This window comes from Leptosomus discolor, chromosome 5 (genome assembly GCF_034619465.1).
Source record: "Leptosomus discolor isolate bLepDis1 chromosome 5, bLepDis1.hap2, whole genome shotgun sequence".
NCBI classification, from domain to species: domain Eukaryota; kingdom Metazoa; phylum Chordata; class Aves; order Leptosomiformes; family Leptosomidae; genus Leptosomus; species Leptosomus discolor.
In genome coordinates this window covers 58,141,140-58,153,856 of record NC_141395.1, presented here as the reverse complement: position 1 = coordinate 58,153,856, position 12,717 = coordinate 58,141,140, and the positions used below count along the sequence as shown (strand labels likewise).

Below are 12,717 nucleotides of genomic sequence, written 5' to 3'. Positions count from 1 at the left end.
GTACAGATACCAGTATAGGTGATGGGTGATTTTTTCATTACTCGTGTCATAGCTGAGAATTTTTATTCCACTTGGGTACGTTCATTTCTCTGCTTAGATGAGGAAATGCACAAAGCAACAGATCATCACTATACCGTTAGCACTATTGTCATGGAAGTGGTAACATTTGTATGGAAAAGTCAGCATTTAGTACCTATGCAACAGGATGAAAATGTGCAAACTGTCAACTTGTAATAGAAACGTCTTTAGTTTCTCAAGTGCAAAGTTAGTGCAGTGTCAGCAACACTATCCTCTAGGGAAAAAAATGACAAATAGGAAAACATTTATAAACATAGCTCTTGATAGCTCTCATGCAAACTGCTGTCAAACTTGTACACTAATGCAGTGAATCATTCAGGCTCAGCTCACTGGGGGTACTCCGGCTCATATTGGTAAGACTGGCCATAAGGGATTTAACTTTATAAGCGTAGTAGTCCCTTAAGTTGACTGACGGAACTTCTTTCATGCCATCCCCAAAATCACAGCTTCTCATGGCACTCTCTAGCTGCTTCTGACGCCTATAAAAGTGGGAGAATTTATTGAAGATCAGTGTAATGGGGAGCACTACCACTAGGATACCGGCTAGGATGCATGCAGATGCTGTCAACTTGCCAGCAGTGCTCCCTGGCACAACATCCCCGTAGCCAACTGTGGTCATGCTAACAGTGGCCCACCACCAACACGCAGGGATGGTGGCTAGCCCCTCATTCTCTTCTTTCTCAATGGTGTAAGCCACTACTGAGAAAATGGAGATGCCAACAGAGAGGTAGAGTAAAAGAAGCCCCACCTCTCTGTAGCTGTACTTCAGGGTAGCTCCAAGAGACCTGAGACCTGTGGAGTGTCTAGCAAGCTTTAAGATGCGAAAGATCCTCATGAGTCTCAGGACTTGTGCAACCCTGCCTAAATTGGCTAAAGTTGGACTGCTTTCCACCACCAAGTTGACAATTAAGGTAATATAAAATGGAAGGATAGACATCAGGTCAATCAAATTCAGGGCATGCTTGAAAAATTTTAAAAAGTCAGGAGCTACTGCAAATCTTGCCACCAGTTCAAAAGTGAACCATGCAATACCAAAATGTTCCACGATTTCAAAGCGAGGGTCTTCTTCGGGGTTCCCGTTGCTGTCAACAATCTGAAAGTCTGGGAGGCTGTTCAAGCACATGGTCACGATGGAGCCCAGCACCACCAATATTGAAAGGACACTGAAGACTCGGCTTAAGACTGAGTACCCAGGATTATCCAAAGCGAGCCAGAGCTGCCTCCTGATGTTTCCAAAGGGTTGTTTGTCAAATTTAGAGGCATCATTGTAGAATGCCAAAATCTCATCAAAAGAAGATGTGGTACTTTCCTGGTCACTTTGTTCCTCCCATTTCTCTTGGTCTGGCTCCATTTTCCTCCCATGGTAGCTATAACTGCAGCAGGAGTCTATAAAGAATTCATTGATTCCCCAGTATTCAATCTCCTGGCTGAAAGAAAACACACAGAGTTCACCCATCACATGCAGCTTGCCGGTGTTATAAAAATGTAGCACGTAAGGAAAGAGCTCTGGGTTCCTGTCAAAATAAAATTCATTCTTGGCGTCATCATAGTCATCGCAGAGCTCCAGGATTGACTCCTTTGAGTGGCAGCTCAGCAGTTTGCCCAGCCTGGTCTCCGGGAACCTTAATAATGTGTTGGATCTCATCTTTTTCTTAAAGCCTCCAACGTTGATGCTGATCTCATTGTCTTCAAAATTTGCTTCGGATAAAGCCTTCAGACTCTGCCCTGTCATAGTGAGCTCCTTCCAAAGGAGTATAGGGAGTGAAAACCTAGGATACAATTGCACAGAAAATCGGCAGAATGAGCAAATCTACAGCATGTTCGCCTATTGACACTGTCTTTCTTTTCTTTTTTCTTTCTTTTCTTTCTTCTTTCTTTTCTTTCTTTTTCTTTATAGTTTTTTGTGGCTTTCTTTCTTTCTTTCTTTCTTTCTTTCTTTTTTTGCTTCTTCCTTTCCTTTCTTTCCTTATTTATCTATCGTTCTTTCTTTCCCTCTTTCATTCTTTCCTCCCTTCTTTTCTTTCTTTCTTTCTTTTTCTTTCATTTTTTCTTTCTTTCCCTCTTCCCCCCTTTCCCCCTTTTCTCCCCTTTCCCCCGTTTCCCCCCTTTTCCCCTTTTCCTCCTTTCTTTCTCCCACCTCCCGCTGAAGACACCGAGGGCGGCTCCTTTGTTCCCCTGCAGGCTCCCGTCCCTCCCTGTACCCTCCACCTGGGCTGCGGCTGTCGCTCCTGCGACCCCCCCGTTACTCACGGCCTTTGTGCCACCGGGTCCCCGCGGACCTCTCCCTCCCTCCCTCCCGCCGCGCCCCGGCCCCGCCAGACGAGGACCCCGCGGCTGCCACCGCCCGCGGCCCCGCTCCCCCCCGCGCCCCCCGCCCCGCCGCGCCTCAGGGGCCGGAGCGCCGCGGCCCCCGCCCGGGGCCCCACTTTGCCCCGAGGGCGCCGCCGCCCCCCGCCCCGCGCGGGCCCCCGCCGTGGGGGAGCCGCCCCGCTCCGCTCCGCTCTTCTCCGCGCCGCGCTCCGCGCCCGCCCTACCTGCTGGCTCAGCGGCCGCGGCCCCCCGCCGGCGCGCCCTGCTGCCCCCGGCCCCGGCCCGCCATCGCCGCCGCCCGCGGGGGCCGGTGGGGGCGCGGTGCCGGTGCGGCGCGGTGCCGGTGGGGCGCGGTGGCGGCGCCGGTGGCGGTGCCGGTGGCGGTGAGGGCGGCCCCGCCGACCGCGCGGTGCTGAAGGGACAGCGGCCGCGCGCCGCCCCGCTCACCGGCGGGAGGCGGCGGCACGCGCGCTCGTCATGGCGACGACCCCCGCGGCTGCCGCCCCGCCGCTCCCACCTTCCCCCCGACCCGACCCCGCCGGGCGACCGGGGCTGCCGCCACGGGACGGCGGCGCGGAGCCGGGCGGCGGCGCGGCGGGAGGGGGCTGGCGGCGGCGCTGCCCGGCTGAGGAGGGGCGGCCCGGCGGAGCCGCGATGCCGGCGATGCCTCCGCTCGCTCGCTCTCGCTCCTGCCCCCGCGCACCGGCGCTGCGCGGGGACGGCAGCGGCGCCGCAAACTCGGGTTTCCTCCCCCCGCGATCCTGCCTCACGCCGGCTCCGAACTGCACAACTTCCCGAGGGGAGACGCCCACCCGCGGCCACTCGCCCTCCGCGCCTCTGCCCCCTCACCCGCGGCAGCCCGGGCAGGGCCCCGCCACGGGGCCGGGGGAGGGGGTTCCGCTGCCCCCCCCGCCGCCGCACCCCCGCTGTGGCGCCTGGGCAGCGTCCCCGCGAGGACCGACAATGCGAAAGATGGGGGCACCCGTCAGAGCGACGTGGTGTGAGGGAAGCGGGGCTGCGTGCTGAGGCTGACCGCCGCACCCTCGCCCGCCGGCTGGGAGCCCCCGGCCTCCCCCCACAGCCCTGATCGGCGATTTCGGGAGGAGTAATCCCCAGAGGCTGCACCTCGAGCGGAGGGCCCTGACCGCCCTGCGCTGCTGCTCTCGGCGGGGCAGAGTTTTAGGGCTGGCGTGTGGAACAATGTCTAGTGGCATGGTCATGGATGGCAGCGCCTCTGCCCATGCCGGAGGTGGCTGTGAAGAAATCTCCCTCCTCTTGCTGAGCCCGGACCGAGGCCGAGTTTCCCTGGGGAGAAGCCTGGTCCTGGCAGCTGTGGGAAGTGGCGGCCGTCCCTGCGAGCAGGAGCTGGCTGCGCACCGGGCCCACCCTGAGCAGGAGCTGGCTGTGCAGAGCGCACCTGCTCCGGGCTGACCCGCATCGTCTCCTGCCAGCTGCCTTGTGACTGCTGCTCACTCATGATCCCACGCATCTGGGGTCCGGCTCCTGGCAGTGGATTGCTGACAGAGCTTTGCAGGATTAGGGGGTGCAGCGGAACAAAGCCACCTCGTTTGCTTTCCCCAGCTCTGGCAGAGCCCCAAGCTCTCCAGCCCTATGCATTGCCCTTGGCTTGTTCCTCAAACCCTTAGAGGGGGAGAGAGGTTTCATGTCCCAACTCCAGCAGCACATGAGCCCTATTTACAAGGAACCCCTGTAAGAGACCAGGTAACTGAGCGCAGACGTGGAGCGGGGCAAGTAAGCCCTGGTGCACGCCAGCGGCCGGGTCTCCAAGAGCTTGCTCAGCTTTCCTACCTGGGGTGCTGTGATCAGTCCACCACATCCAACCAATGCTGGTGCATTGTGTGGCCAGAGCCCCCACAACTCTGGTGACACTCCCACAGCAATGTGCATGGATCCATAGCACCCTCAGCTCTACCCGCCCCCCCCCCCCCCCCAAAGGATGCTTCAAAAGTTCCACGCTTCAGGGATGCTACAGATGCTGCCCCTGCTCGCCTTTTCTTGGGCAGTGCTTGCTCTTGCTTTGCTCTCCTGCTGTTGAGTGCCTCCTGCCTCCCTTTCCCCTACAATCCTCTGGCATGTCCCTTCCTTTGCTACAGATGCCCTGGGTCGGGGCTCTGGGTCCCAGTGTGCTTCACTGCATGTCCAGTGGCACCTCATGGGATGCTGAATCCACACTGAATTATGCACCCTGGGCTGCCCTCCTGGCCGGGGAAAGTGCAGCTGCCTCTTAGTTCCGTCTCCCCAGGGCACGCCGGAGACAGAGACTGCACATAGCAGGGACGAGGCTTTGCAAATGCAGTGGCGACCTGCACGTTTCCCTGTAACAACAGCTTTTCATCTCCAGAGAGGCAGCTCTCCTGCTTCCCAGCGGCAGCATAGCTGTTGAGTTAGTTTGTGACAGCCTCCTCTTCTCAGGGCTCTGCTGGCGAACCACCCACCCGGGAGCTCTAATTATACTGGTTTTTAGTGCCTGGGGCAAGGGATGGCAGGACGCAGGACTGAGAAGCACCACGTTGGGATTTCTGAGTTGCATGGCCCCCCCGCCCCCATTCCCCAGGGAATCACAAAACTTCTCTGCAGTAATTTCCCACTCACCATTAGAGCAAAAATAACTCATATTCCTTAGTGACGTTGCAAGGGGAATAGTGAGCTGCTGCTGGTAGTGCATTCAAGTGGTATCTGTGCTTTCACCAGCTCTGCGCTCTCCTCGGTATCTAGGGGGGACTTGAAACATGTTGAAACGTCTTCAGCAAATTTGAAAAAAAATGTTTTTTCATTACTTTTTTTCTTATTCTTAAATTAGATATTTTTTCCCCAATGCTGCTTCGGAAGAAACTAAGTGGAGATATGTTTAGAAGATTTTCCATCTTTTATACATTGTTCACACCTTCTAAGCCATTTGGCTAAGAAAAAGAATTATAGGCAGCCTCATACTCATTTGTCCATTCTTTTCTTATTTTTACCCTGGAAAAATCACTGGTCACTTTTCTAACCTGTCTTTTCTCATTAAAATGCACAGTGAAGTTTACGCAGAGATTCTGGAGATAAACAGCAAGGTAATACAACTGCGTATGGATACAAGTCCCCCTAGTCTAATAGAACTGCTCCTGTAATTAGGGCTAATTGGCTCAGCCAGAGCATTTTGCTAATAAGGCTAAAATGCTTCCAGCACCCAAGATAGTAATCCAAAATCCACCTAAGTGTTTCTGCAAGGCGTGCACTCTGCTCCACAGGCACACAGACGGGTCTGTTGCTGACCTAGTGCCTTTCCCGACAGTAAGTACAGGACGAATTGCTGTGGACACTCTATCACTGGTGGTATCCAAGGCAAAAGATCTGCTTTGATATGTCAAAAGGAATCAGATATGTCATTTTTGCACAAAATGAACATGTGATGTGTCAGATAAGAGCGAATTTTGGGATGCGCTAATAATAAATCAAGTAAATATGAAACAACACTTTGTTTCCACTGCCCTGTGGACGCTTCTTGGACAAGTGAGAATGCAAGGGGAGTGCTAAGGTGGGGCTGGGACAGGAATGTAAGGAAGTGTGAAAGCCTGTTGGAGTGGGGAGATAAATGACTTGTATCACCCCAGGGCAATATTACAAAAGCTCAACTAACTTTGGGTCTGCTGGTTGTAGCTGTTGACCCTGAGACTGTGTGAGAGAGACTGGGCTTGTTTCATTGGCACATGTGGTACCACGTTATTTAAGGAATACAAGAAGGTGCCAGCTCTGCGGAAAAGCATGGGATAGGTACAGGTGCCTGTCAGGGCTGGTCTGGCTCTGGAGATACAGTCACTGCAGTGTGTTTGACTGTACACCCTGCTTCAGACTTGTGGTGACCTGAACTGTGAGGGAATGTGGAAATTACTGTTAGTGACCATGTTAGTGACCGACCCAGTGTAGGAAGCTACCACAATTATTGGCTGTGGCCAATTGGTGAATGTGTTTAAAAGAAATAAAAATAGTTTCGCACATAATGCTCACTTAAATACTGGGAAAGGACTGTTGCAGAATATGGCCAAGTCTAAAAGAATGAATAAGTTGAAAGTGGATTTAAACGAATTCATAAAGGCTACGTCCCTCTCTAGATATTTATCCAAACGATCTAAGTACAGCCTGAATTTGACAGAACCCCAATTGAGAGAAAATATTGCAGAGGAGGAAGCCTTCTAAACACACTTTATTTTTACCCCCTCACATCAGCAAGGTAGCCATTCTCACGACGTTTGGTTGCTGGCAGCCTATGACCAGCTTTTTCTAACTGGAAGTTTGAAGAAAGCTGAGATTAGCCCTGCTGCCTGATCTTCCACATGTTCTCAAACCTCCCATAATCACAAGCAGAAAAGAAGTGCCATTTGTTTACGAATCTGCTCATTCTGTAAGTGCCCTGACTGATACGCCTGCTTGCTTTCGGAGGCAAAGGCTTTTCACAAGCTCTTGTGGCATTTGCAGTACAAAACTGGGGAGGGAGGAGAGTGAAATGCTTTACTAAGCTAGAAGTTTCCAAGGCAGTGACAGCGACGTCTGAAAACAGACCTCCACTGTGACAGAGTGGAACTCCGGTGGACCACAGAAAGGCCATCTGGCAGCTAAAGAAAGCAAACCGTGTACTGAACATGAACTGAACTTTTCATTTTGGCTGACAGTGCCTCAACAAAGTGAGAAACACTGATCTTTTGTGGTGCACTGATTGCCTGAGCGATGAAATTTTACTATGATGAGTCTGCAGTATTACACCTTTCATTGTGAGCTGACCTGCTTAGTCACTGTTGTGCCTGCTCCACCTGATTCTTGTCTATGAGGGACACACGATAATCTTTGCTTTTGCAGCCCTGTGGGGAGCATTGTCTTCCTAAATCAGATGACCATATCCCAGAATCATGGAGTGCGAGGCAAAAAGGTTCGTTAGATAATTGTGACTTTCTTTTAGTATAGATTGTAAAATTTTAACCTTCCGACCCCTACTGAAAACTGATGTCTGAGATGGGTTAAGTGAACCACAACTACGGACCCCTCTGACAGTGTATTAGAGGAGCCTGCAGTGAGTACATTTACATAAGTGTTTTACTTGGGATTGGGATTGTGCTTTTGAAGTGACCCTGTTGATCAGCTCCACTACTTTGAATTTGTTTACATTGAATCTGAGAACTGTATACACTTTGGATGAAAACAACCTAAAAGCTGAGGTGCAGGAATAAGCATTGCCAGTAGGAATAAACAGCAGGAAAGAAGGGGTTTCAGAGCTGCAGTTTTGGGTGTAAGATGATGACCTAATACAGTTCAGTGGTCACTTTCCCAGTGGCACTGGTGCAGTCAGCAAGTCAGCGTGACCTCTTTGATATTTGCCTGAACAGAGATAGGGAGAAAGAGGATCTTGCTTGGATCCAGGTTACAGCTATTTGTTTTAAATTGTGACTAAAAAGCCTAGTTCTGTGCCGTCAGTCAGCTGACTTGGAACATTGAAGGCTATTTCACTTGCATTTGGAACCTACCCATGTGTTTCTTCCCTTACACTTCTCACGCTTGTGTATCTAAAAAACAAAGCCATGGGAAATCCGGCTCAGCATAGCTCCTCTGGGCAGATCCCCTGATTTGATATGTTCTCAGCTGATTGCTCTCACTGAGAATATGCCTTGTGCTTAGATGGCGCTGTGTGTTTTGTCTCCATTTTTCTTCTGTGCAATTTTAAAGAAGATGGGGAAAATGCTACTTGTTCTATGCAAGTGAGAAAAAGCTCACCCAATGCTAATCTGGGCCCCTTATTCTGAGAAGAATAATTGAGATAATTTCTTGTTTCCATAGATACATATATCTGTGGGACAGGAATCTCCACGTTAGATAAAAAACTCAAGTTGAACACAAACAGGAAGAGCAGTCCCTACTTTTTACTCATTTTACTCAAACATTTTGCTCAAAAAGCATGAGTATGAGAAACCCCCTCCTAACTTACATCTATTTCAGTCTTGGAGGAAAACTAATTTTGATTATGAAACCAGCATGTAGAAGGGCAGGAGAAACCTCTTGAGCTAGGTTGCTCAAGCCCATAGACTGTCCTAACTTCCTGGAGCAGCAAAGGGCCGCACAATACTTTACACAGGTTAGTAGGCTTCAGGTCAGGGTTGTTCAGTGTTGCAATGATGGGCCAGCTCTAATGTTGTCACCGTTGCCTGAGATGTGGGTCAGTATTATCTCCTTCTTTCTTGGCACTTCCTGACTTTTTTGGGGGAGTGTGGAGTTAGGAGACCCTTAGCTAATCCCATGTTTCAAATAAACAGTAACAACATTGAAATTGTGCTGGTAACAGCCAGAAGAGACTGCTTCTGCTGCCAAACACAATTTCTTAATCTGGTGATTCCCCCTCCCAACACTTTGGATGAGTTCCAGTAGGGTGTCCTATTCTTCTCATCCATATTGTCACACTGTACAGCATCACCCTGCCATGAGACCTGCCCCACTGCCCTTCCACCCTGTTAGCACAGACCTCACCAGCACGGTCTCTGCTGTGCCTGGCCTGTCTCAGGTGCAACCTAAGAGTGCCCTGAAGAAGGGTCCAGCCAGGCAGCCCGCTCTTGCCTTTAGTTGCCCAGCCTCATCACTAGGGATATTGGCAAGGATGGACTGATCATTTCATGGCCAGCATCCACACAGTGTGAGGCTAGTCTGCAGTGGGCCAGGCAGAGCTTGGAATCACAAGCATCTTCACTTAACCTTAAAAAAACCCCAGAGGAGCATAAGAGAATGTTACACTTCATCTGTCCAAATGTATTTATTTTACAACTGAAAACCTTAGCGCCCTGCTCGATCAATGAATGAGATAAAACGAGTAAGCAAAGGAAATGGAAGGCAGGCATACCAGCAATGTTCCCTGCACCTCCCCAAGTTGTTTCTGCAGGGAGAGAGCAGAAGATGCATTATCTGCTTTCCATGCCTGAATTGTCACTGTCACCCCTCACTGGCTGCCCAAACAGCAATATCTGGTGTCTGCAGCCATATTCTAGCTTGAGAGAAGGCTCTACTGGATCTTTGGCTGAGGTTGTAGAGATTTGAGTGGAAAGATTTCAGTGGAGCTAATGTAAATATTAAGTCCCAGCTCTGACCATAGAGGACCATCAGGGGCTAGAGCCCTTTCTGCCTCCCAGTACTTACACAGCTCAGCACAGGTTCAGGAGCTATTGATTCCTGCCTCCTAAACATAGGTCTCAGTTTCTTAAATATGAAATACCAGCACTGTCTATTTTTTTTGAAGCCATCCAACATCACATCCTTTGGTTTATTTTCATATTGCTTGTGAATGATTTAGCTGTTGCACTGGGGGTGTCAGGGATAGCCTGACCGAGGAAGATGAAATTGGCCTCTACAGCATCCCAGTATACCCGTGAGAAGAAGAAGTGGATGAAGCATGTTGTAAACAGGTTTCAGGAAGTGATAAGAGACTGAGCAAGACGACACTAAACAAGTGAATACCACAGAGCAGAAATTTGGCAAGAGAACAGTAGATGAAGTGGGAAATACAGTAGGAGCTCCAGCCAATCAGTGTGTGAATAGAGGCAAATGGACAGAGTTGTTGAGCGAATCATTATAACAGCCTTAGTGCATGAACCGGTGGACAGATACAGTTTATAAAAGGGTATGTTTTTTCTGCTGCTCCAGCTCAGCCATCTTGGCTTTTGCAACTTAATAAAGGCTGCCTTCTTACATATACTCTTGTCGTGTCCCATCCCAACCACGACATGGGGGCTCCAGAGTTCACAGTTCTTCAGTCTTCACTTTATTTGTACCAGTTGCTCCACCAAGAGAAGAGCAATGTTTTCCTCTGTAGTCAGCCTGAATGTGAAGACGCTTAAGGGTCCTGGATGACTAAAGAAATAGCAGCGTGGGCCTGAAAGGGGGTGGTCCCATACTGGCAGCACAGGTACATCCTCATTGCCCAGTGTCGCTGAAGGGGAGTGACTGAAAGGCACATCACACCTAGCCAGTTTCCTGAAGCTTTGCAAAACGGGTGCTGTGAATACTCTCTCCCACTTTGTGTGGACCATTTACCATTGCCTCATAAACCACCATGTGCAGAGTTTTTCTGCTGGGAATTTAAGGTAAATCTATCTCTCCTTGAGATGTTTGTAGCAAATAGGGCACTTGGCATGGGAGGTAGTGCCTGGAAGGGCTCTATCTGGGAACAGTTTGCCCAGAGGGGTGGTGGAGGTCCCATTGCTGGAGACATTCAGGGTCAGGTTTGATGGGGCTCTGAGCAACCCGATGTAGCTAAAGCTGTCCCTGCTCCCTGCAGGGGGGTTGGACTAGGTGACCTTCAGAGGTCCTTTCCAGCCCAATGTGTTCTATGATTCTATGATTACATGCTGCAAATAGAATATGTTTCTGTAATGGTATCACCTCCAGCAACTTCTCTTTTTCTTTGTAACAAACTGAATCACAAAGAGAAAGATTTTGTGCCGCACAGAGCTTTACTGTGATTGCTATAGTTTTGGGTTTTTTTAAAAATTCTGCTTAGTGGAAAACAGACAATCAACTTCAATCATTCACTCTTTAATAACTTCCCACACAGCAAAAGGAATTTGAAAACCTTTTTCATAGCCTGCATAATGCTTGTGTCCCATTTTTTGAATGAGAGAGCGCTCCCAACGCCTTTAAAAATGCTAACTAATTGTTTGCAGCAACAGTGCATCTCTAAGTCGTTCACTATAACTTTGCAATGGTAGTACCTTTCCTGAAATGCATCTCAAAGGCAGTTTGGGCTGTAATTTGTCGGAAAGGTCGGACTTACCTGTCTGAGGGTCTGATCGAGAGTATGCATGTTCTTATATGCCTCCAAATATATTCTGATTGTTAAGAGATCTCTCACTAGTGGGTAGGATCAAGAAACTATTTCCTTTGGATTTGATTCACTTTGATATTTTTGGATTATATTTAAAACAAGAACAAGCCAATTTAAAAAAAAAAAAAAAAAGGATCACTAAATAAGATTCTAATTAATGTTTTCCACTGCTATCGTGGAACAAAAGATTTTAAAGCTTCTGAAACATGTTGGGACATCTGTGCTCAGTTTCTATACACAATGCAAAAAGTCCAAAACATCATGGGAAACCTTATCCTGAAGGGATGCCAGTCCAGATCCATGCTCTGAAGAGTTTCATATGGTTCAGATCAGTTTAAAAAAAAAGCCTCTGAACTGTTCTATCCTTAGCTAACATGATTTTAAACTTCAAATTTTTTAACCTCAATTCAACAAAACACTTAACAATACACTTAATTATAACCACCTCTGGTTTTCAGAATCATAGTTTTCTTTGCTCTCCTGGAGTTTGTTATGCCTATAATAAAGAGTAAGAGGAAATAATGAAGTAATTTTTTTCAAGAGCATATACTATGGAAATACAAGAATTCAGCAGTAGTTCAAACTTCACCATTCGGCTCACTGACAGATTCGTTTGGTATAAAGTCGAGTGAGGGCAAACATGTTGTGAGCACAGGAAAGCCTGAATTCCATTTTATTTGTTTTCCTTTTCAAACTGCTGCTTTGTGGAGCAATTCTGAACTTCGCTGCAGTCAGAATATTACACTAACCAGCTGCTGATCAAAGACTTCACTGAATCTAGGTCAGGTCTAATTTGTGAAGCTCGCAGAGTTAGTCGCTATGGCAGCTTTCTGAAAGGTACAGATGGAGAATCCATGAGCTGTGGGAACAGAATTATGGGGCTTCTTCTCACCATCAGTTTTAATGCAATTCATTTTATTTCCTTTTCCAGGAGTTCCTTTTTCTCAAAGTTCCTAGTACAAGAGAGATTGAATGTGACAGCCACAGCTGTTTTAGGAAACTCCCGTGGAGATATCAGATTGGTAGCTGGCTCAAGAAATGCTAAATGTGAATGCTTTTGGTCTGAGCAGGTGGTCTCCAAACATTATGAGAAATCTGTAGCCTTTTATAGTGACTTTCGTCTCAGGATCTCAAAGCGCTTTACAAATATCAGTTCATCAAGCCTCACAACATCCCTGTGAGGTGATCACTTTGTAGTTGAAGGGAGTGGGGTTTATGGCTCACAAGTTTGCTGCTGGCTGTGAAATCCTACTTGTGACTCACACATTCTGCCACAAGTAGAGCAGATGTATTGCTGCTGTATCTGGAAATCAGAGCTGTTTGAGATGCAGTGGTACTTGTGCCACTGGTACACAGGTTCTTCTTCCCTTCTAATATGCTCCACTGTCCCTTGTTCTCCCATTCTTGTGTCCCATTGCCCCCTGCCAAGTGCACACACTAGCCGTGCTTTCTTTTGGATGCCCATTTTGTGCCGT

At 48.8% G+C, this 12,717-nt stretch overlaps 1 protein-coding gene across 1 annotated transcript; it reads right to left on the bottom strand.

Annotated features, from left to right (window-relative positions):
• Positions 1 to 376: 376 nt before the first annotated feature.
• Positions 377 to 1,810, bottom strand: KCNS2 (potassium voltage-gated channel modifier subfamily S member 2). The gene has a single exon (XM_009954769.2). It carries the CDS (start codon positions 1,808 to 1,810, stop codon positions 377 to 379), a length of 1,434 nt encoding a protein of 477 aa, XP_009953071.1.
• Positions 1,811 to 12,717: the final 10,907 nt, after the last annotated feature.

Coding starts and splice junctions, on each gene's coding strand:
- KCNS2 (XM_009954769.2), bottom strand. CDS start 1,810: ATGACAGGGCAGAGTCTGAAGGCTTTATCCGAAGCAAATTTTGAAGAC.